The sequence below is a fragment of the Salvelinus sp. IW2-2015 genome, linkage group LG27 (assembly GCF_002910315.2).
Source record: "Salvelinus sp. IW2-2015 linkage group LG27, ASM291031v2, whole genome shotgun sequence".
NCBI lineage: Eukaryota > Metazoa > Chordata > Actinopteri > Salmoniformes > Salmonidae > Salvelinus > Salvelinus sp. IW2-2015.
Window position 1 is genome coordinate 29,943,115 of NC_036867.1, and position 24,953 is coordinate 29,968,067.

General features: G+C 41.5%; 2 protein-coding genes across 3 annotated transcripts in view; both read left to right on the forward strand.

Moving 5' to 3' along the window:
* The window catches only part of LOC111953915 (ATP-binding cassette sub-family B member 6), a 37,954-nt gene extending 23,009 nt beyond the window's left edge, over nt 1-14,945 (forward strand). For both annotated transcript variants that reach the window (XM_023973404.1, XM_023973405.1), the window contains exons 11-20: nt 4,258-4,334; nt 4,574-4,637; nt 5,074-5,159; nt 6,499-6,556; nt 7,246-7,350; nt 7,530-7,704; nt 11,433-11,545; nt 12,039-12,133; nt 12,482-12,550; nt 12,806-14,945. In XM_023973404.1, the coding sequence (XP_023829172.1) occupies nt 4,258-4,334; nt 4,574-4,637; nt 5,074-5,159; nt 6,499-6,556; nt 7,246-7,350; nt 7,530-7,704; nt 11,433-11,545; nt 12,039-12,133; nt 12,482-12,550; nt 12,806-12,965 (1,002 nt within the window). In that variant the 3' untranslated portion in view covers nt 12,966-14,945. The remainder of the gene's footprint in view (nt 1-4,257; nt 4,335-4,573; nt 4,638-5,073; nt 5,160-6,498; nt 6,557-7,245; nt 7,351-7,529; nt 7,705-11,432; nt 11,546-12,038; nt 12,134-12,481; nt 12,551-12,805) is intronic.
* A 92-nt stretch (nt 14,946-15,037) lies between these two features.
* On the forward strand, nt 15,038-24,773 carry LOC111953277 (protein CNPPD1). The gene is made up of 8 exons (XM_023972445.2): nt 15,038-15,230; nt 15,769-15,871; nt 15,979-16,060; nt 16,148-16,268; nt 17,052-17,180; nt 20,341-20,402; nt 21,184-21,301; nt 22,154-24,773. The coding sequence occupies exons 1-8, from the start codon at nt 15,168-15,170 to the stop codon at nt 22,808-22,810; spliced, it is 1,335 nt and encodes a 444-aa protein (XP_023828213.1). The 5' UTR covers nt 15,038-15,167; the 3' UTR covers nt 22,811-24,773.
* The last annotated feature ends 180 nt before the right edge of the window (nt 24,774-24,953 follow it).

Genomic DNA, 24,953 nt, shown 5'->3' on the forward strand with positions numbered 1-24,953 from the left:
GATTGCRTTATTTACAATAAATTAGTGTGAGAGTACCAGGCTTTGCAGCTGTTCCTGCTACTGCCACAACCTTTTATCCATTTTGCTGTAAATTTAAATAAATTGTGTGGTCATCYTCACAATTTAAGCCAGTCCTCCATGAAAGCAATTTAGTGTGCCCTTCTCTTAAGCTTAATATGTGTCCAGGAAACATATCTTCTGTGTGTGGTTTATTYCCTTCAAAAAAGGTTAGTTGGACCATTCCAKGTGAACAAGCAAACCATTAGGCTACATCCATTGTAATGGTTTCAATGTTATGACCTTTAATGCTTAAAGTCCCAAATATAGTGTTTGCAATGKTATTGGGTTGGGCTGGGATTAATGGTCAWTGTCACTAAACACACTACCTATAGAGATGTTTTCTAATAATTATATTGAAAAACATACGACTGCCATGCAAGGGTTTATAATTGTATTATTTTGTTAGGGTTGTCACATTTTAGTCTGCCAATTTCTCCGTTATGGGCTTGACGGAAAAGTCTTCATATGAGAATTGCGCAATACATTTTTTGTACAATTCAAGAAGAGTTGGGTTAAAGCATTAGGTTACCAAGAGAAGGACAAACTGAATTGCTTTCATGGAGGACTGTTTTGGCCACACAATTGTGACTAGTTTCAGGAAACTAGGTGTATGTCGCACGTCACTACTTCACAGGAGCGCCATTTGTTTGTTTTAAATCAAAAGGCATTGTTTTGGCAGAAATGCCTTCTGGAACATGTGAACTTCCATGTGCCTTAATAACAAACTTTTATGCCATCAGTAAATACAAATACAATTGTTAAATTACGAGCCTAGTTGGTTTAGCCATGGAAAAAGTCAGCAACCTTCCTGCTAGCCATGATTGGCTGAGATAATGAGCTGGCTGGAAATGCTGAGAGAGGATTGGTCTGTCATGTAGCGCTATAATTTGAGCTGGTCAGTATGTGTAGGTAATCCTTTCTCATGCTGCTTTTAAAAAAATATATCATGGAGTAGACCTGCATAATTGTTGCTCTCCACTTTCTGGAGGACCGAGAGTATGATAGCTAAGGAGAAGGAGAAAATTCTGGCGTTTGATTGCAAATATGCAGACGGGGACGAAAAGAGAACACGGAAGGCTTTTTTTCTTTGCTACTTTAGGTAGAAAATACATTTTCCATCATGAGCGAAAATACTTTATTTTCTACCTAAAGTGGCAAAGAAAATGTTCTGATCAATTTATTAAACACGAGACCAGCTAAATTTATAAATGGTGTGGCAGTAGCAGGAACAGYGGCATCTAGTGGGCAAAAACATGGTACTTTTACAGATTTGTGGTAAATAACGCAAGCAACTTCAATGCCAAATTTGACTTTATACTGGTTGGGGTGGGATTGGCGTGGGGTCTGTGGGTGGCTTTTGACAATTTTATTGGATTCCTCAGGTCTGAGGAAAGAAGTTTGGTCCAAATTGAATGTTGGGTAGGGGAGAGTGGGGTAAGTTGTGCCTAAGGCAGTGGTTCCCAAATTAGGGGTCGCCTRATATTAAAATGGGGTCGCGGGATATCCTGAAAAAAAAGCWAATATATACAAAACTATATATGCCTTCGGAAAGTATTCAGACCCCTTGACTTTTTCCTAATTTTGTTAGGTTACAGCCTTATTCTAAAATGGATTTAAATATATATATATCCTCAGCAATCTACACAGAATAACCCATAATGACAAAGAGAAAACAGGTGACCACACCATTTATTTTCATCAAAAGTGATTTATTTTCTACCTAAAGTTGCAAAGAAAAAGCTTATTTACATAAGTATTCAGACCCTTTGCTATGACACTCAATTGAGCTCAGGTGCATCCTGTTTCCATTGATCATCCTTGATGTTTCTACAACTTGATTGGAGTCCACCTGTGGTAAATTGAATTTACTGGACATGATTTGGAAAGCCACACACCTGTMAAWWWWWWTWATTTAACTTTTATTTACCTAGGMAAGTCAGTTAAGAACAAATTSTTATTTACAATGACGGCCTACCCCAGCCAAACCCTAACCCGGATGACGCTGGGCCAATTGTGCGCAGCCCTATGGGACTCCCAAACATGGCCGGTTGTGATACAGAAACCAGTCTGTATGACGTCTTCGCCACTCGGAGCCCCTGTTTGGGTGTGTGTGAGGGTGGTGTTTTTTGGTGGTGTGTGTGTTTGGTTGTTGTGTGTGTGTGTGTGTGTGTGTGTGGTGTGTGTGTGTGTGTTGTGTGTTGTGTGTGTGTGTGTGTGTGTGTGTCCACATGGCCCACATTTGCAGTGCATGTCAGAGCAAAAACAAAACCATCCATGTCAAAGGAATTGTCCGTAGAGCTCCGAGATTGTGTCGAGGCACAGATCTGGGGAAGGGTACCTCCATTATTCTAAATGGAAGAAGTTTGGAACCACCAAGACTCTTCCTGCAGCTGGCCGCCCGAGCCAAACTGCGCAATCAGAGGAGAAGGACTCTTGGTCAGAGGTACCAAAACCCGATTCACTCTACAGAGTTGCCTCCTGTTCCTCTGTGGAGATGGGAGAACCTTCGAGAAGGACAACCATCTCTGCAGCACTCCACCAATCAGGCCTTTATGGTAGAGTGGCCAGACGGAAGCCACTCCTCAGTAAAAGGCACATGACAGCCCRCTTGGAGTTTGCCAAAAGGCACCTGAAGACTCTCAGACTATGAGATGAAAMCAAGATTGAACTCTTTGGCCTGAATGCCAAGCGTCACRTCTGGAGGAGACCTGGCACCATCCCTATGGTGACGCRTGGTGGCAGCATCATGCTGTGGGGATGTTTTTCAGGGGCAGGAACTTGGACACTAGTCAGGATCGAGGGARAGTTGAACGGAGCAAAGTACAGAGAGATCCTTGATGAAAAACAGCTCAGGACCTCAGACTGGGAKGAAGCTTCACCTTCCAACAGGACAACTACCCTAAGCACACAGCCAAGACAACGCAGGAGTGGCTTCGGGACAAGTCTCTGAATGTCCTTSAGTGGCCCAGCCAGAGCCCGAACTTGAACCTGATCGAACATCTCTGGAGAGACCTGAAAATAGCTGTGCAGCAACGCTCCCCATCCAAAATCACAGCTTGAGAGACTCTGCAGAGAAGAATGGGAGAAACTTCCCAAATACAGGTGGGCCAAGCTTGTAGCATCATACCCAAGAAGACTTGATTCTGTAATCTCTGTCAAAGGTGCTTCAACAAAGTACTGAGTAAAGGGTCTGAATACTTATGTAAATTTGATATTTCATTAGCAAACATAAAAAAATAAAAATAAATGTTTTGCTTTGTCATTAAATAATATATTTTCCACATCTGTTACGTTATAGCCTTATTCTAAAATGTATTACATTGATGAGGGGGAAAAACAATCTACACACAATAACCCATAATAACAAAGCAAAAACAGTTTTTTTTAGGAAATGTATATAAAAAATAAAATTATATTACATTTACATAAGTATTCAGACCCTTTACTCRGTACTTTGTTTCCCAGAAGAGTGGCGGCTGTTATAGCAGCAAAGGGGGGACCAACTCCAAAATAATTCCCGTGATTTTGGAACAAGATGTTCGACGAGATGGTGTCCACCTACTTTTGGTCATGTAGTGTGTGTACTGTAGAAATCTTTGTTAGAAATAATAGGTATATTTCCCTTGACGTAGCGATGCTGAATGTAAAAAATGTCTCAACATACCMCACTGCTATATTTGTTGAATATTATGTGATTCCTAAAAATTACTATTGAGCCATTCTAAAACAAACTGCTGGCTCTTTTCACATTGTGCTTTTCAGCATGGTTCCAGCAACTACGGTGAATGTCTGGAGGCATAACCAGGCCACTYTAGCCTGGTTTGGCTCAGTATGGCGAAAAGCTCTATTGTCTCACCTCAATCTCAGGCCGCTTTTCTCTTTCACTATGCTGTTTTTCGGCTCTATGTCCTACATTAGATTCTAAAACTTCATTGTACTCTAATAAGGAAATTATTCTTGCAGCTTGCCTTGYAGACAAACAAAATCAATACAAATGCAAAACATAGACGTATTGCATCACTACAAGGCCAAGCAGCCTTGCTATGCTTTCATGTGTGAAAAATACATGTTTGAAAAAGGTTTTGTGAGAAAAAAAATCCTTTATCACTGAGTGATGTCACATGTTTTTCTTAATAATAAATGTGGTGTGTGAAGTGTTATGATACATTTAACCAGGTTAGTTCCCTCTATCCCCAGCTTGGAGACTTTATCCTCTTTGGCACCTACATCATCCAGCTCTACACCCCTCTCAACTGGTTTGGAACCTACTACAGGTGAGAGGTGTTATGGGCTGAGTTTCAATTCTACTTCCTTACATCCTTCCCTAGTCTACTTTATGTCTATCACTTATAGCTAAAAGCATATTGCTTCACCTGTCATGTGTTACTAGATCAGGAAAGACACAAGCAAATGAAGCTAGACTATTAGAGACACATCATGTATTACAGTACCCATACAGTTCTCATAATCCAAAACGGGCTCTGTATAATACATTGGTCTTCATCCTCCACAGAATTATCCAGAAGTCCTTCATYGACATGGAGAGCATGTTTAAGCTCTTCACCGAGGAAGAGGAGGTAATTTTGAAATTGGTTGTCGATGACTAAAGTTGATGATGACCAATCTCTCATGGGAAGATTATGCGTGTTAACCGAGAGATTGGGATGCGTAGGATAACGAGCAGTAGTAGTTCCAGTGTTTGGTTTTTCGACACTGGTTATTTGGACAAATCACGATTTCGCAGGTCTTAGCATCTTTYGAATTTCAGAAGTGGGATAGACTTTCTGCCCGTAACTTGCGAACAGAGAGAGTGGAGCTCCTTGTTCCAGTTGCACTCCTTGTTCTAGCAATTGATTTCTTCTCTTAACATGTGTGGACCCAGAACTTAATCGAGCAGCTGACCAATTACGCGAGAGTCAATGACCAGCATTTTGGTGTCTGTCAGGATTTCTTTGCACTGCGTTATGGGAAATAGTTTTTTGGTCAAATAGATTTACTTTGATTTCCCTTCAGGTGAAGGACGTGGTGAATGCAGGGAACCTYCTCTATAAACTGGGAAAAGTGGAGTTTGAGAATGTGTACTTTAGCTACATTGATGGGTAAGTCCTCACTTAGATCACTTAGATGTATTTTTAGGTCTTCTTTGGACTAATGATCCAGCACMTCTCAATTTTGGGCGGTTTCRTTCCGGTGTTGTGCCGAAAARCTCCCCCCTGCCAGAACCYCCCCAAGTTTATTAGTCTATAAATATATCTCTTTGCCAAAATTCGTCATCTCTCCCTTAATCAACTAGTAGTTGTTCTGAAATGTTTATTGCTTGCCTACATTTTACTCCCTCCTCGGTTTAATATAACACACATACATTAATTATTAATTTTGGTTGCCTAGCCTGACATTAAGTTTCTTCTATAGAAAGTATGTGACTCTGATGTGTGCCACAGAAAGTATTTGAATCTAGCCACAAACATAAAGAAATTAGAAGGGGGGGARGAGCTRCGCATCATTGGGTGAGTCAGTGAAACTGGAAAGCTTTTTTTAAGGACTATAATTTCCTCATATTTTACAATTTATGTCACTCCACACACCTTGGCCAACTGGCGGCCTGTGGGCTGAATAAGGTTTTATTTGCCCCCCCCCCCATGTTTTATGAGCAAAAAATACTAATTTTTGAGTGAATTTTCATTGTTGGACATAAAAGACAAAAAAACTCTGGGTAATCCACTCCAAGTGATTTTAATTTAAGACATTTGTTCCGAAGTATTCCCACGCATAATAGAGACGTGATCGTATACAAACGCAAGCGAGATTTGAAATGATTTTGTTTTAGTCAAACATTATGTCTGTTTGGGCTTCTTGCGGTCAATTTGCAGTCTACAAATGATTTGTAATTATGTTCTGGCCCCCCGACCATCCGCTCAAGAAAAAATATGCCCACAGCTGAATCTAGTTGATGATCCCTGGTCTAGGCTATTGATGGATTCAATACAAGGTCGTTTTTATTGATCTCAGATTCTGTTTGTCAGTGTCAAAGTAGAATGTCATTTCAATCATTTGTGACGTAGTCCCCAGTCATCTAAAATGATGTAGAATTGCAAGAAATGTGTTTCTGAAAGGCAACAAAAAATCCCAGACTCCCAGACTCTAAACTAAAAATAAATCCCCATGTGTGCAACTTCTTCAAGCGCCTCTATATGCATGCAATTCTTTATTATAAAGGTGATTTAATTTTTTCCCCATGTGTTCCGGTCCCTAAGAGCCCTCCCAGGTCACCCTCCCTCTCGGCTCACTTTTTGTTCCGGCACCTCCCAATTTCCAAATTAACCACTAGCCATACACAGTTAATGATTCAGAAACAGTTTGATGAATAATCATAGTTGTGGTTGTTCCAGTGTTCTCCTTTGATTACATATATTTTTTGTGTTTCTGTGTTTTTTTAAGGAAGGAGATTCTTAAGGACGTATCATTCACTGTGCAGCCAGGCCATACTGTTGCATTGGTAAGATTGGATTCCATGCATAACCCAGAGGTTAAAGAGCGACTGCCTTTAAAAAACAACAAATCCCTTTGAAAACGGCCTATGTGGCATCGATATGAGACAGAAATTGTTATTCTAGTGTCCAAATTGACTACAAAGTGTGCGACGTTCATTTGCCCACTAACATGGGGTGAACAGCTGTGGTGATTGCTCTCTATCCAATATCATAGACAGTGAGACAGACTTGCCCAGCGGCTCTGACTTTGTTTACATAAGACAACACCTCACGCATTTTTTTTACTTGCGAAATACAGCACCAAACACCTTAGTTAGATGTAAAATTGCGCCACTAAAACATCTTTGGCAAAAAACAGCTAAATTAATTACAGATTTGTTCCTTTATCTTAGATTCATTCTTGGTATTTTGAGGACGTGAAATAGGCTTCTGCATCTGCAGTGTCTCATGGGGGACAAACATCATTAACCAGACGTGGAATCTGTCTTTCGAGACTGAAATCTTGTTTTTCTAATGAGCAACAGAAAAACGCACGTTCCAATCAGCGTATTCAGTGGCTCTTAAAGCAAATAATACTAGACTTCGGTCTTGAAGAGTGGTTAATATCTCTCTTTTTCTCAACAGTCGTGATGGTTTGGATCTGTCGATTGTTCTCGCTGCTCAACTGTCTGTGTTTGTGTGTGGACGCCCCTAGGTTGGCCAGTCAGGGTGCGGTAAGAGCACCCTCCTTCGCCTGCTCTTCCGTTTCTATGACGTCCAGGGGGGATGCATCCGCATCGATGGCCAGGACATCTCTAAGGTGAGTAATTTGCCCAGTTGCAAGAAAGTAGTTCCCAGGTTGTCTGTCTTGTGATCACATGCTGTATATAACATTTTGTTTTCAATGCGTTTTGGGGGTTTTACAAGTCCAGGTAGTGCCTCCCCGTTTCACCCTTTACTGCTTAAGTGTCTTCTGAGACTCTTAATTTCTGGGTGCAGGTGAAGCAGGTGTCTCTGCGTGCCCACATCGGCGTGGTGCCCCAGGACACAGTCCTCTTCAACGACAACATCCGCGACAACATCCGCTACGGACGCATCTCTGCCAGCGACCACGAAGTGGAGGCGGCGGCCATCGCCGCAGACATCCACAAGAAGATCCAGACATTCCCAGAAGGTACGGAAATACCACCGTCTCTTTTGACGGTTTCTTGAAAACCGATTAAGCCAGCAGCATACCACCCTGCATCCCACTGCTAGCTTGCTTCTGAAGCTAAGCAGGGCCGGTGCTGGTCGGTCCCTGGATGGGAGATCCAGTGGTGTTGGAGGGCCAATAGGAGGCACTCTTTCCTCCGGTCTAAAAAAAGATCCCAATGCCCCATGGCAGAGATTGGGGACATTGCTCTGTGTAGGGTACCATCTTTCAAATGGGTCGTTAAACAGATGTCCTGACTCTCTGTGGTCACTAAAGATCCCATGGCACTTATCATAAGAGTTAAGGCTGTGTGATATTGCCAAAAAATCATATCTATATTMTTTTCAAACTTATAGGTGATTCACAATAAATACGCTACATGGCCAAAACTATGTAGACATCCCTTCAAATGAGTGGATTTGGGTATTTCAGCCACACCCGTTGCTGACAGGTATAAAATCGAGCACACAGCCATGCAATCTCCATAGACAAACATTGGCAGCAGAATGGCCCGTACTGAAGAGCTCAGTGACTTTCAACCTGGCATCGTCATAGGATGCCACCAGTGGTGGAAAAAGTACCCACTTTTCATACTTGAGTAAAAGTATAGATACCTTAATAGAAAGTTACTCAAGTAAAAGTGTAAGTCAGCCAGTAAAATACTACTTGAGTAAAATTCTAAAAGTATTTGGTTTTAAATATAGTTAAGAATCAAAAGTAAATGTAATTGCTAAAATATACTTAAGTATCAAAAGTAAAAGTATAAATAATTTCATATTCCTTATATTAAGCAAAGCAGACGCCACCATTTTCTGTACGGATAGCCAGGGGCACACTCCAACACTCAGACCTTATTTACAAAAGATGCATTTATGTTTAGTGAATCGCCAGGCCAGAGGCAGTAGGGATGACCACGTGTTCTCTTGATAAGTGTGTGAATTTGACAATATTCCTGTCCTGCTAAGCATTCAAAATGTAACGAGTACTTTTGGTTGTCAGGGAAAATGTATGGAGTAAAAAGTACAATATTTTCTTTAGGAATGTGTCATGAAGTAAAAGTTGTCAAAAATATAAATAGTAAAGTACAGATACTCCAAAAAACTACTTAAGTAGTACTTTAAAGTATTTTTACTTAAGTACTTTCTACCACTGGATACCACCTTTCCAACAAGTCAGTTGGTCACATTTCTGCCCTGCAAGAGCTGCACCGGTCAACTGTAAGTGCTGTTATTGTGAAGTGGAAACGTCTAGGAGCAACAATGGCTCACCCGCGAAGTGGTTGGACCACACAAGCTCACAGAACGGGACCGCCGGATGATGAAAGCACGTAGCGCGTAAAAATTGTCTGTCTCCAGTTCTCACTACTGAGTTCCAAACAGCCTCTGGAAGCAATGTCAAGTACAATAACTGTTCGTCGAGAACTTCATGAATGGAATCCATGGCTGAACAGCTGCACACAAAGCCTAAGATCACCATGCGCAATGCCAAGTGTCAGCTGGAGTGGTATAAAGCCCACCGCCATTGGCCTCTAGAGCAGTGGAAACACGTTCTCTGGAATGATGAATCACACTTCACCATCGCTTCACCAACAATTGGTGGAGGAGGAATAATGGTCTGGGGCTGTTTTTCATGGTTTGGGTTAGGCCCTAAGTTCCAGTGATGGGAAATCTTAACAATTCTGTTCTTCAAACTTTGTGGCAACAGTTTGGGGAAGAACCTTTCCTGTTTCAGCATGGCAATGCCCCCTTGCACAAACTGAGGTCCATACAGAAATGCTTTGTCGAGATCAGTGTGGAAGAACTTGACTGGCCTGCACAGAGCCTTGACCTCAACCCCATCAAACACCTTTKGGATGAATTGGAAAGCCAACTGCGAGCCGGGCTTCATCGCTCAACATCAGTGCCGACCTCACAAATGCTCTTGTGACTRAATGGAAGCAGGTCCCCGCAGTAATGTTCTAACATCTAGTGGAAAGCCTTCCAAGAAGAGTAAAGGCTGTTAAAGCAGCAAAGGGGGGACCAACTCCAAATTAATGCCCATGATTTTGGAATGAGATGTTCAATGAGCAGGTGTCCACATACCATTGACCATGTAGTGTATCTCGTTAAAAAAATATGTTTTTTTCTAAATAGGCGTTGTTGCACAATTAAAGCTCAATACACTGCATTTCAAACAGTCAGGAATAATGTAATGAATTATACCTAGGCTAAATATAAGCCTTCCACAACCATAAGACCCACTAATATTTATATTTATTTAATCAAATTAGTTTAACCTCCTTTTTTGTTGTTGCAATAATCACTGATCTGGCTTTCAAGTTTGTATATAAAAAGGCCCTTTTGTAACCAGAACCATGCAAAATGCACATCCACTAATAATGACCAACTTCTTGAAGCAGGCATTATGGGAAATTAGCACAGATCTCATAAACAATCTCTCAAGCACAAGCTTATGTGCTAGTGAGTAGCCAGATAAACTATATTTAAAGTCTAGCCAACTTGTATCAATTTGCTTTCTAACAACGTAGAACAGTTGAACTGGTATGAATACACCCTCCTGCCTCCAACTGCTTGAAAAACATAGCCTGTTCACTTTGTTTAGATATTGAAATCAAGTGGCCTAACTTGATGAGAAGATGCTTATTTCTCAGAATGAGAACGAGTTGCCAATTCATTATATAAATGCATATTTTTTATTCTCATTGCACATTTCTAAAACACAGAATAGACCGCTAGCACAAGTCTGTGGCTAAAATGCTGCTAGCGGTACAAACTGAGCATTCATTTACCATACTCTCGTTTTAGTAGGGTCTGCTCTGTTCTACATTTTGGGAGTTGAGACATAAAAAGGGTGTCGTTAAAAAGGTTAAGTTCTCGTGTATTACAATAAAATGTCTAAGTTTTTCTGTGTCCATATGATCGCTTCTGTTGGACCAAACTTCAAATGCAAATAGCAAGTTTATCCTTTGTATTTTGTTGTTGTGAGTGGAAGGGGGAGGGACTTGCTGTCTGTGGAAAGGTGCACACACTCTCTAGGAGACTAGACCAAAAAGACAGAAGAACACTCATAAAAAAAACTAATAAATAAAAACCTTGATTCTTACAATACAGGCATTTTGGAACATCGTGCTAAAACATRCATTTGAATTAATTTGATATATCACCCAGCCCTAGTAAGAGTTTGGGTGTTAACCCCGGTGTCCTGGCTAAATTCCCAATTTGGCCCTCTTCTCATCATGGCAATTTAATCATCCCCAGCTTCCAATTGGCCCATTCTTGCCCCCCTTCTCTCCCTTGTAACTATTCCCGAGATCATTGCTGTAAATGAGAATGTGTTCTCAGTCAATTTAGCGGGTAAGGGTTAAATAAGCCTTGTGCTGGACCGCAAAACATTTTTCAATAGAGATTCTACATTAAGGCCAGGACCAGGTTTAATCTGTGTCTGGGAAACCAGCGCTATATGCTGCCATTATAGTTCTGGCTGTACTTAACCTGAAGTTGGCTTATGGGTGTCAATGTTGTTGTTTTAAGGGTTTGCATAGGTGTTTTGTATTTACCAACCACATTTGCTGAAGCATTTTGACATGCACATCTACATTTCCTGAAACAAGTGGGGAGATTTTGCGGAGGTCACACAGTAGCTCCCAGGTGCATTGTTACTGTATGAGGTGAGTGACATTTGTGTCTGTTTTCTGTCTGTCCCCCTCCCAGGATACGACACCCAGGTGGGCGAGAGGGGTCTGAAGCTGAGCGGGGGGGAGAAGCAGAGGGTGGCTATCGCCCGGACCATCCTCAAGGCCCCTCAGATTATCCTGCTGGATGAGGTAAACTTTCAGGAAGGGCCACCAGGAGGGTCAATGACCGTGTTCAAATAGGTGCCCCGAGACAATGATCTTGGGTCAGTTGCATTTTTTAAATTCTTTTTTGGCTAAGTTTAGGATTGGGGAGGGGAAGCTGGTCCAAGATCTTTACCTAGGGGAAACTTCACCCCGGAGCGTTCAAATACTTTAAAAACACACACTTCCTCCCTCCTCTGCTTGAAGTTATCGCTGAGCTTACACAAAATGATTGGTGAAATCAACAGCTCTATCACTTAGGTTTCACCAGTCCAGTCCAGTCCAGCCATGTCAGAACAGATATTTCTTCAAGGACGAGAGGAAGCAAGGATGCATTCTTAACGTATTTGATGAGGGCCAATGTTTGCCCCCACACCACTGATCCCCCTGTCATATTGTGTTACAGTGGATTAATACAAGTTCACTGAACTTGAATATGTTATTCATGTTACTTATCTCATAAAGCTTTCCCTCTGCACAGGCCACATCTGCTCTAGACACACAGACGGAGCGCAACATTCAGGCGTCGCTCAACAAAGTGTGCTCCAATCGGACCACCATCGTCGTGGCTCACAGGTAAGGGATGGGTCTCAGGTGGACAAAAATGCATGTATAGAGGGAACCCATACATTAGGATCAGTGGAGGCTGCTGAGGGGAGGATGGCTCATAATAATGGCTGGAACGCAGCGAATGGAATGCCGTCAAACACATGGTAACCATGTGTTTTTAGATGTGTATAAGAGACAGGTTTTGATGTATTGGATACTATTCCACTCTAGCCATTACCACAAGCCCGTCCTCCCCAATTAAGGTGCAACCAACCTCCTGTGATTAGGACACACACATTTCTCCCCTCTAATGCTGAGTTTGTATGGTTTGGATCAGTATGGTCTGTCGTCTGATTATGAATTGTCTGTCTTCAGGTTGTCGACCATCATCGGTGCCGACCAGATTCTTGTTCTAAGTGACGGTCAGATAGCAGAGCGAGGACGGTGAGGGAATGGTTGAAAGAGTGATTGTTCTATCTAGTCTATTCCAATCAAAATATTGTTTTATGCTCTTCAAGAAACAAACATCTAAAGAATGGGACAGACCAATGTTTATGATGCTATAGTCACACTATAGTCTTGTTCTCAAAACCATACAGTGCCCATGTGGGAACATCTTGGCATAGTACATGATGATGACTTTAATGGTGATTGTGTGTCCCCATTGTAACTACATATTCTCCACTTTCTCCCTCCCAGGCATGATGAGCTGCTGGCTAAGGGAGGGTTGTACTGTGACATGTGGATGAAGCAGCAACATGCCCAGGACTCAGACTCAGCCTCTGACACAGAAGCAAAAGACAGGAAGTCTGAGAAACTACAGCCCCCATCAGCCACTGCAGGCCACAGGAGCCACTGAGGATAGAGTGAGAGGTCAAGGATATGTAGACATTGTGAGGAGACGGACGAGGGACTCAGGGAGAGGATTAGATACCTCAAAAGGCTGTTTTGTCTGCAATTTTTTAAGTTATCTGTCCATTGAGGTTCATTCGGTTATGAGTAAAGTTAAGCCCCACCCCAAACCTCTCTGCATGTTACGGGCAAGTCAAGGGGCCAAATGTCCCCTCCCCTTCCAAAATCTGAAAGATGCGAACACCTGCAAAATCGTTATTTCTCCAAATGATCAGTGGCAAAAATCTGTGCACCTCGCTGTTGTCACATCCCACAGTCTTTTGACATACACTACGATACCAGTTCTGTTACATGTGTCTGTCCACGAGAGATTAGTCCCTAATGAACATGTCCAGGACTCCGTATAATCCGTCCTCTTGCTGTCTGAAGTCGGTTGACTGCAGCCGTCCAGAGAAGTGGCAGCAAATCCAAAGTAGACTAATCCCTACCCTTAAGTGCAGGAATAGGCAGTTTGTCAGTGTCTCACAACACTTTGAATTGTTGACTAATGTTTAGGGGTAGAGAAATGTATTTGTTTTATTTACAGCATCTAGAGATAGTCTTATTGAACAGGTTCATTGTAAATTATATATTTAATTTTTTACTACATCCACTTTTTAGCTTAATAGACTACTGAAGCGATTCGGACCGATGTGAATGTTTAACAAAAAAATCTGTTTCACTCTAATTGTTTTTTATCTAAATACAATGGTATGTGTACAAGAACTTCAAAATCTACATTTGGTTATTAGTAAAACAGAAATTTAGTCTGTATTTAGTCCATTTAGCATCAAACTGCATCAGTTTTACTCCAATCAGACTTGGGCATTATCATGTACTGTACAGTCTAGGTGTTGACTGATACATGCAAAATTCGCTGGCTGTAACTTTTATTTGTCACCAATGGTGATCAATAAGAACTACTGGCAGTATAATAAAGAGAACAGAATCGATGGAAAAGCAAACCTTTATCTATGAATGAACTCAGAATTCTCAAACCTTTCTATGCTGCTACCCGTTTTGCGCAAAGAACTACTGTTAGTGTATCTTTATTTTAATGGAAGAAATTAGTCTGTATTTGAATTTGTAAATATCTATGCCTTGCATTCCCACGGCACGGTTTGTCAATATCTGTTGATAATAATCACACTCCATTTACAGTACATATTGTCAAATTCTGTTTCATTTATTTAAAAAAGGGCCATAAGGGAAGATATATCCATTTAACTGAACTTGAGTTATTTGAGAGAGAATAGGGACTTTATATCTACGTGAAGTCTCTAGAGTTACGAGTTTGAATTGGAAACTGTCTGCATTAATCAAGGGGACATGAAAATGGACATACTTACCATCCATATATTGCACAGCAGACTTTACATCATGGAAAGTTATTTCAGACTGAAATAAATAGATGAATCCCAAATGCATTTGTGACTACAGAAGTAATACCAAAGAGCTAGAGTGGTTTTGCTAGCAAATCATTGCTCTACCACTACAGCAGTCAATCATTTGTAGGTGTACAATGTGCACAAACTGGTGCAGTCAAATAATTTACACTAATGCACCATGAGTTGAAATGTTATGTGTGAATGAGTGACATTGACACCACATGAGGTTGGTGGCACCTTAATTGGGGAGAACAGGCTTGTGATAATGGCTGGAGTGGAATGGTATCAAATACATCAAACTATTGGTTTCCATGTGTTTGATGCCATTACAGAAATGCAACATTTTTGTTCTGATATTAACTGCTTTGACACAATGTCAAACTTTTTTGTATGTGTTTTGGGGCCGTAGTTTGTTTGTAGTGTGGTCTTYGCCTTTGTCACTCTTCCAATGTTTGTGTGGCATCAGGCTATGCCTGGATGTCAAATACATTTATATATTTTTAAAAAAAAGGGTGTGTATATGTTAATAAATTGTATAATTAAAGATGTATTGTGACGAAGTGGGCTCTGTTTTTACTAATTTACCATATTGCTAGCTTTATATTATTAGACAACATTTTGTAGCCATTTAGTACATTGCATAACTGTTCCCTCCCTCCTGGCTTGTCAGCCATCACGACCGGGGTTACTGYTGTGCTAGCTAGCCTGAGTAAAACCAGGCGCCGTTTTATAGCTATTCAGCTAGATTTTCTCTTCTATTTGGCTCATGTTGGTTAGACATCATGGATTTCAACGAATTGTTTAGTGAACGAACATTACAATTTTCTGACTTTCAGGAGTTTACGGTAAGTTGGCCTGTCAAGGCAGGTGACGCTAGCTGAGTTGGCTAGTTTAGGTAGTTAAATATGACAGCAAACGGGTTGACGTGGGTTTTAGACATATTTGGTAATAATCGCATTTTAAATATGTATACCAGGTTAAACAACACGTGTTGTATGCCTGTCTTATAATTGAACATCAAAACACGGCAAGGTTAACGCTTAACGTTACATACTGTACAGTATTGTACTAGCTCACGCTGTAACGTAGCTAACCAGCCTGCTAACGTTAGCTACATGTGAATGTGGCTGTTTTGGATTTAGGTGACAAGTCGTGAAGTTGAAGCTAACGTTAACTGTTACCTCGTAAAACGGTAGCCAGCAAACACAATGGGATAACCGAATATAAGAGTTTGTGGGATAGCTAGTTAGCTAACTTATTTCAACCGTGTTGACATGACTTGCTTATGTAAAGTTAGCTAGCTAACGTTATTTCAGGTTCGTTTTTGTCATGTAACTTAATTAGGCCCTAAGCTCAATGACGAACTCTGATCTGCCTTCACAGTTTCTTCCTGGTCATCAGAAACTGTCTGAGAGAGTGCGGAAGCGATTGTACTATGGCCTGGACCAAGACGGCTCTATAGATAACCTTTCCTGTCCTGTTACAGGTTAGCTATTCTGTCTGTTAGGTTGTGTCCTGTCCATGTGTGACTGTGTTGATTATTATGTTGTGAATTTGAATGATTCATTCATATGTTCTGAATATGATTTCTAGATATTGCTGTGGAACTCCTTCAGAAATCTGCCCCTAGCCCAATTCGAAAACTGCACAAGAAATATGCTGCTCATGTCGCGAGGTATGTTGTCAGTGAATGTTGACACTTGTTATCCTTTCTGGGCATGTAATGGTCTTCATAACTTAATATAGTTGGTCTGTTTTTCAGGGAGGCGTGCATCTCTCCGTGTGCCATGATGCTGGCCCTGGTCTACATCGAAAGGCTACGACACAGGAACCCCGAATACCTGCAAAAGATCTCCTCCTCTGACCTCTTCCTTATCTCCATGGTATGTGGGCCAAAGGTTGGATGCGTCTCAAATGGCACCCTATTCCCTTTGTAGTGTACTGCTTATGATCAGACCCAAGATCTGCATTTCACTGTTAGTCTGCACCTGCTGTTTACGAAGTATGTGACAATATTTATTTGATTGAATGGAATAGGGTGCCATTTGGGACTCACAGGTTGTCTCGTCAGAATTAGGCAACGGCTATTTTAGCCTATGTGATAAGCATTAGACCGTCTGACCAGAATTATGCAATGGCCATGTGGGTGACTGAAAAGCACAGGTCTTCTCGCCAGAATTAGGTCATAGCCATGTCTGTGAAACACTAGTCGTCTCGCCAGAATTAAGCCACGGCTATGCATGTGATGGGCACAGAACAGCTTGTTATGAAAATGGGCTTCTATAATTGCTGGGCATGTAGGGCCCAAACCCATATACTACACCTAATTCTTGTTCAATTTAGAATTTCCCGCAGCCAACCGCAATGTGCTTTTTAGACCAGGAGTAGGCTTAAGTGTGTGTCTGGGAAATGTTTTCAAATCAAATCACATTTTATTCGTCACAAACTGTTTACAGCAGGTATAAAAGATGCAGCAAAATGCTGACGTGATAGCTTCTTCAACAATGCAGTACATCAGTCAACAACAATAGTCAAGTCAAAAATAACAAGTAATAAGATGGAATCTCCTGTGTAGTATGTGTGAGGAGAAAGATGCAAACACATCTAGCTTTCTATGACATATGGACTGATCTTAACCTCCTAATCCTGTGTCGCCTTTCCTCCAGATGGTTGCCAGCAAATATTTGTACGACGAAGGGGAGGACGAGGAGGTGTTCAATGACGAGTGGGGGGCTGCTGGGAAACTGGACGTCCAGACTGTCAACACCCTGGAGATGAATTTCCTCGATGCTATTGTAAGTTATACGTAGTATTACATACTATACACACAGGCTCAGAAACGTGTGGTCCCACTCAGAGCCATATATTTAATAGTGGTGCGTGGGTCAACCGTTAGTTCAACCGTACTCGCCCGCAATGAAAATCTGAGGACCGACCCTAACCAGCTAATATAGAAAATGCGCTGTAGGCTACAGTCAGAGACGGCAGAATGATTTTTTGACAGAAGGTGCAGGATAATTGTTTTTGCCTGACTTAGGTATGTTTCTGCTTATAATTTCAGACATTTTGGTAGGCTTTTTTAGTTGACTTGTCTATAATTAGATACATGCAGCTTCTCTTCCGTCATTATGTTTCCCTTCTGTCATCTCTGCTTCTTTCACGGCGCAAAGATGTTCAGGAACCGGGAGAAAATGCAATAACAAAAAAAATGGAAATATTTTCTGTGTAAATTTCCAAATGGCATCAGTTGGACTGGTTGTAAGGAAATAGAAAGCTGTGTAAACAATCCAACGGGTTTCTGAAAATATTTCAGTTGGGCTTGGATGCATATTTTATGTGGTTGAAATACTATCAGCTTTTATGATGCTGATAAAGATACCACCTCTAYAGACGGTGTCTAACTGCGCATTCGCTTTCTCTCAAGATGCTGAAAGAAAAATCATATTTCTCCACTCCTGTTTGAGTCAAAATGTTTCCTAYATTTGGTGTATCATTTTACTGCAATAAATGCTAAGTTCCACAGGGGTTAATATTAAGGCTTTGTGAGAGGTTATAGACCTAAAGTCAGTCTCCAGATTTCAGTATCCATTTAACCCATCTGACCAGTGGGCTACAGTTCCCTTGAAGTGTCATATGCCTATTTAAAGTATAGCGCCTCACAATCATCACACATAACATAGCCGACACTGCTATTATCCTCTTTTACCACTTTACCAWATCTTTCCCAAACATTACTTTTCTTGCCCCGCCTTTTCTTTATTTTCAACTCTCCATTTCGTAGCTTTTCTCTTATTGTCCTTTTTGCTTCAGTGGATCGCCTTGACCTTTTTCTGTCCGTCCCCTTCCCAAAAGCATTTTACAAAAGGCAAGAACCTTGAAAGTTTCTTCAAGTGCAGTTGCAAAAACCATCAAGAGCTATGATGAAATTGGCTCTCATGAGGACCGCCACTTGAAAGGAAGACCCAGAGTCACCTCTGCTGCAGAGGATAAGTTCATTGGAGTTACCAGCCTCAGAAATTGCTACCCAAATAAATGCTTCACAGAGTTCAAGTAACAGATATCTCAACATCATCTGTTCAGAGGAGACTACGTGAATCAGGCCTTCATGGTCAAATTGCTGCAAAGAAACCACTACTAAAGGACACCAATAAGAAGAAGAGACTTGCTTAGGCCAAGAAACATGAGCAATGAACATTAGACTGGTGGAAATCTGTCCTTTGGCTTTTTTTGTTCCGACATCCGTGTCTTTGTGAGAAGTAGTGTAGGTGAATGGATTATCTCTGCATGTGTGATTCCCATCGAGACGCATGGAGGAGGTGCTATGGTGTGGGGGTGCTTTGCTGGTGACACTGTCAATGATTTATTTAGAATTCAAGGCACACTTAACCAGCATGGCTACTACAGCATTCTGCAGCGATACGCCATCCCATCTGGTTTGCACTTAGTGGGACTTTTCACAGGACAATGACCCAAAACACACCTCCGGGCTATGTAAGGGCTATTTGACCAAGAAGGAGAGTGATGGAGTGCTGCATCAGGTGACCTGGCCTCCACAATCACCCGACCTCAACCCAATTGAGATGGTTTGGGATGAGTTGGACCGCGGAGTGAAGGAAAAGCAGCCAACAAGTACTCAGCAAACAGTATGTGTGAACTCCTTCAAGATTGTTGTAAAAGCATTCCTTATGAAGCTGGTTGAGAGAATGCCAAGAGTGTGCAAAGCTGTCATCAAGGCGAAGGGTGGCTACTTTGAAGAATCTCARATATAAAATATATTTTGATTTAACACTTTTTTAGTATCTACATAATTCCATATGTGTTGTTTTGATGTCTTCACTATTATTCTACAATGTTGAAAATAGTACAAATAAAGAAAAAAAAMWWTGAATGAGTAGGTGTGTACAAACYTTTGAATGGTACTGTATATTCCATGATACTTTTGAAAAAAACATGCAGGGCTTGACATTAACCTGTTTATCCACTTGTCCAGACAAGGATGTGACTGAAAATATTGTTTGATGTAAGAAACCACTTTACAAAATATAATACGTCATTATTCCCATACCATTATTACAGAGAATCAGACAAATTATTCTACCCTCTGCTTATTGGCTACTTAGCTTATTCAAGCCGGTCTCAATATACAACACTGTCCCTTTTAAGACAAAAAAAATGCTCTTTACCCGACACTTGTTGTGCTCTTGTAGGAAGCAATCAGTCCCCAATTGCTGACTAGAAATTGTCTATAACTGGRCTAGCAAAGGATATGAACGAATGTGCACACGTCACTACATGTAGCTCTTGCTTTGATCTCAAAACAAGCGCATATACTCACAACCGCTCATGCTGTAAACACAGTCCAGTTCAAAGTAAATTGCACCAATCCATGACAATGGTCTATTTGCATATAGGCCTACTGAAGCTCTGATTGGTTATGGCACACCGGTCTGTGTAGAGTACGGCCTGAGTCGTGCCTGTCAATGCATTAGTATCCTACTCTGATGCTTTCTGTCTACAACCAGATCTCATGCATAGATCGTTTTGCATACTAAGTGTTGCGTAGTTAGTTTTGTTTCTGTTTGTTGCATTGAAAGTGGCTAATATTGCGTTGATTTTGGTCACAATTCCCACAGTAAAGGGAAACGTTAATAGTGTTAACTAACGGGTAAAACTCTAGAAAGTTGATTTAAATTAATTCTCRTGCTTCTCTGCGCAGGCTGGTATTTATTCTACTTGACRGTCCCGGGGGAACTGCAGCTTAGAGGGAACATTGCTAGCACCCACCCGTCATCCACACAATATTTCATGACCCTAAACCCACCCGCCCGCGGTTATAACCATGGAGACTGCAGGTTGTGTCAACACGCGCATCACTAATATTTAAATCCCATTGTACTGTATTTGTATGGCCATATAATATGCAATCTGACAGCTGCTCTCACTTCTGTGTTTTAGGAGTGGAGCCTCTTCACTGAGCCAGGGGACTACTTTGGCATACTGAATCAACTAGAAACCAGGTTTGTGATTTTTGTCATTCACGTAGATCGTTTTTCATGCTAGTGCAGGTTTCCCCATGGGTGAATCTTTTTCAATGTATTTTAAAGCTTTTTATTTTTATGTATTGTTGGACATTACTTTAATGTAAAAACACCAGCAAATCATTTCCAAGTGATTTTAATTCTGGAACTCTGTTCCAAAGTATTCCTATGCATAATAGAGAGAGATACAGTATATGTGATCGTATACAAATCTGTGCAAGATTTGAAATGATTGTTTTCGTCAAATATATCTGTTTGGGCTTCTTGTAGTCAATTTGCRGTCTACAAAATATTTGTAATTATGTTCCAACCCCCTAACCATCAGCTCAAGAAAAAAATCAGCCTGTGTGTCGGGGTGGGCGGATGTGTCTGTGTGTGACTCCTAATGCATTAGAACCATTAGAAACACAAGAAGCTATGAAGGGTTCGGGAATGTCATAGAGACTTCTATTTTTGTAAGCCCCATGACTTTTCAGGGAATAACTAAATTAGTAGAGTCAAGTTCTTGTGGTAATTTGGCTGGTAGATCTGATACAGAGCTGCTAGTTCAAACAAAGGGTTGGTCGTGTGTGTCACATGAGCGTAGTAACATGAGCGTAGCCAGACTCTGTTCTAGGTCCATCTCTCTCTCTCTGTTTGCATTGTGTGTGTGTGTGTGTGTGTGTGTGTGTGTGTGTGTGTGTGTGTGTGTGTGTGTGTGTGTGTGTGTGTGTGTGTGTGTGTGTGTGTGTGTATTAACTCTGGCCTGTTGTGACTCCAGTATTGCAGAGAACCAGGGGATGAAGCGAGGCTGGTTCACCTACACTGACCTCTGTGTGCTGCTGGAGCAGGCGGCGTGGCGACAAGCACTGACTGCCATCTACCTGCACTTTGCCAAGGTGAGGAGGGGTCAGAGGACAGGGCAGTGGGGTGCACTGAAGGGCTGAGTTGTGGGTAATCCTCAGTATGGGCACACCGTAGCAGAACATTTTGAAATAGACAATAGCATTTCTTATTTGACATGTTAAGGTAGTATGTTTTCTCCTGTTTTGTGCCGAATGGACACAACGCTAGTCTCAGAAACACCCCTGAAATTAGCATGTCAATGTCATGGAAAGTCTTACACAGGGACACTCGAAGTCGATCTTAAATGAATCATTGTTGAAACCTCTCCAGCACGCTGACAATAAACAAACTCAATGCACCATAGTGAACGTCTGTCAGGAGCTCTGCTGTGGCAGTCCTAGCAGTTGTCTTATATACGGCTATACACAGACAAGTTATATTTGCATGATTTAGCATAATTAATTCATCATTACCGTTTGGTTTAATTTATGTGACCGAACAATATTGGGTCATGCATGTGACAGACCAATACCTCACGGGGCTTCTTCTCTCTAAGCTGGGACCATGAAACTGAAATATCTTTCTTTCTCAAAACAAGGTCTGGGCGTACTCCCAAATTGTAGATATTGATAAGTGAGGATTTGTTAAATCAGTCACCTGCATGAACACAGAAATTGGTTATTAGAACAGCACATGAATAGAACACAGAAATTAAGCATATAAGTATAAGTATATTAAGTATAACATTTCCATCACATCAATTTCTGAAAACTGCTCATTGCAGAAACCCAGATAAACTATGTGTTGATTGAAAGAAGCAACACTTTTGAAAGTAGTTAGTTTGGGAGGAAAGGAAAAACATACTGAAAGAAATCCACTAAATCCACGTCCTCACCTCTCTCTAGGTGACCTGCATGCTGGGGCTGGTGTATCTGACCAGTGTCGCGGGCCTTATCGCCACCAGCCTCCCCAGGAGCAGCCAGCCCCTGGCCCCAGTCAGCCAAGTCCACCTGCCTAGCTCCAGCCTCTCTCCACCACCACCACTAAGCCTGCTCCCAGTCCCAGAGACCCCAAGTCCAGCATCCGACCTCCCTCGCTGCTGCGTCTTGGGCAACGACAGTCACAACCGCCGGCCTGGCACTCTCCACACCCACAACGACCACAACCACGGCTCGCCAACCWCCTCCCAGACCTCTATACTGTGTCTATGGGGCTCTCTCCTCACTTCCCTAAGCCACACTGACCCACACCCCCAGCCTGACACTGAACCAGCCTTGTCCGCCTCCTCTCTGCACTACCCYGGCTGCCCAGTTACAGTGGGGAGCCTCCCTCCTGGCTCCATCCAGTGCGGCCCATCGAACACCTCTGCTCCACTACTTGAGCCTGGAACCCCTGGTCACCCCGCAGCACCGTGGCTGGCCCCTGCCCCCCTCCTCTACGGAGCTGTCCCGATGCTCCTGGACTCCTGTCTGACTGGCATGGCAACCCTCAGTGTCGGACCCTGCTGCCCACAGTTTATGCTGCCCATCGAGAAAGCCCAATCTCTCCTCATGCCCAGCTAGACAGACGGACAAAACAAGCCACTATCGTTACCCTGCAATGACTATGACGCCGGACTCCAAATTAAACCAGCTGATTTTTCAGAATGCGTCCGTTGCAGTGAAAGGATTGATTTTGTTTTGTATGTGCTTTTTTGTTGTTGCATATACTGTCTAAATTTGCGWTAAGTCCCCCAAAAGGTGAGTAGCACATTTTGTACAGTGGTTTGCCAGCTGAATTGGTGTAAATAAGTGAGATGAACTCATAACAGCGTGAGATCTGAGTTCTGTGCTCAGACCCTCGTATCTTTTCTAACGTATATTTTTCAAAGGAGGTTGGATCACATCGCTTTACAATGGGTGTTTCCAAAGTCAAGGAAGTGTTTGAGGTCTAGAAGATGTGTACATGGCAAACTAATCTTTCATGTTTGGTTTAAAAAGACACAAATATATGTCTAAGCATGGCTACCATACATACCCACACAGCGTTTGTTACTACCTAGTCTTTGGCCTGGGTACCAGATTTGTTTGTGTCATCATTCCACTCACACTCCATGTTTGGCATGTCAAAGTGGCATGATGGAAGAAACAGACTGGTACCCAGGCTACCTACTCTTTACCTATGTTTGAAAATGGGGGGCTTGTGGGAGTTGGGCTAAGTCAAGTTTTTAGTTGGAAGAGTTAAGTTTTGTTGCGACATCGTAGCTATTTGAGAATGTGTTGAGAAAGTAAGTTGTCTCCACAAAAGCAAGGCTGCTTTCTAAGTCAGTACTATAGCGCTTTAAGAAGGGAGTCAATTTAGCCTGGTCCCAGATCTGTTTGTGCTCTTGCCAACTCTATTGCTGTCCTTGTCAAGCCAAACATTGCATGACAATGAGTGAGAAGGAGTTGGATTGATGGCACAAACAGACTTGCACTCAAGCTAGAGACAACTAGCTAGCCTACATTTGATTTGCCATGGAGTTTTTGGGTCATTATTCTCTCATTTACTGTAGTTGTTATTTTAAAAATGTCAACATATTTTTTGCACAGATTGCTACTGGTCCCTGCACTGAACAATAGTAGAGATTTAATGCTTTTTTATTCCAGTGAAAAAAACGTAAACCTTCAATTCATATCTCGGTTTGGCTGCCCCTAAAGTCGTGTTCATTAGGGCACATCATAGCGAAATGCTTTACACCACTTCGCAACAGTAAACGAAAATATAAGTTTCTTATTGGACAAGTTCAGAGAACATTTGTTTCATTTCATGCATACTGAACATGACCCTGAACTCAGATAGCACTGGGGGACAGATGGAACTCTGACTATTTATTTTACCATGATAGAATGCAGTGGCTATATCTAATTTCATGTTTGTACAACAGAATGCCACACAACTGAAATAGGTCATAACCAGTTTGATGTCTTCTAAATAAGAGTTTTGAAAATGATTGAAAATGTATCTAATGAATGCGATTTTCATCCAATTACCCTTTTCATGGAAACATAACATCCTCATATGGATGAGTTTTATTGTGCAAAACATCACTTTTTTAAAGTAGAAATGTCTGTTTTTTAATTTATGCAATTAATTAATATCCCTCTTTAACATACCCATTTGGTTGGGGAGACCTGACAACGTTAAAAGCCACTCAATCACTCGCATACCATTTGTCTTCTCCACCTGCTCAAAATTGGAAAATGTCTTCTTTCTCCATAGAATTACTTGAATGGGTATGTCCATTATTGAATGGGGATGTAAATTCTAGTAATATATTTCTGTCTCTCATCCCTGAAAAACAGTTGGCTCTTCTCATATTTTTCTACTCAAGATAGAAGGTTCTTGCTAGGGAATTTGATATTTGTACATTTGACTTGGTTTTACATTGACACGTTTCTTACAAAGCCAGGAGGCACTGTGGTCCCTAGGACATGAACTCATGAAGTTTGGCTTTTGTTGAATTGCTGAAAGCATCTAAATAAATAAAAATTCAAATCAGACTTAGATTTTGAAACACAATATCCTTAAATTTAGTAAACAATGTGTAGAAATCTGTAAAAAAAAATATATATATATATATAAAATGCTTGACCCTTAACCAAACTTTTTTCATTTGTCATTTATGCCTGTATTGCTGTTCACATGGTCCACTGACATACAGTATGTAATGTGAGTTGTCAACAT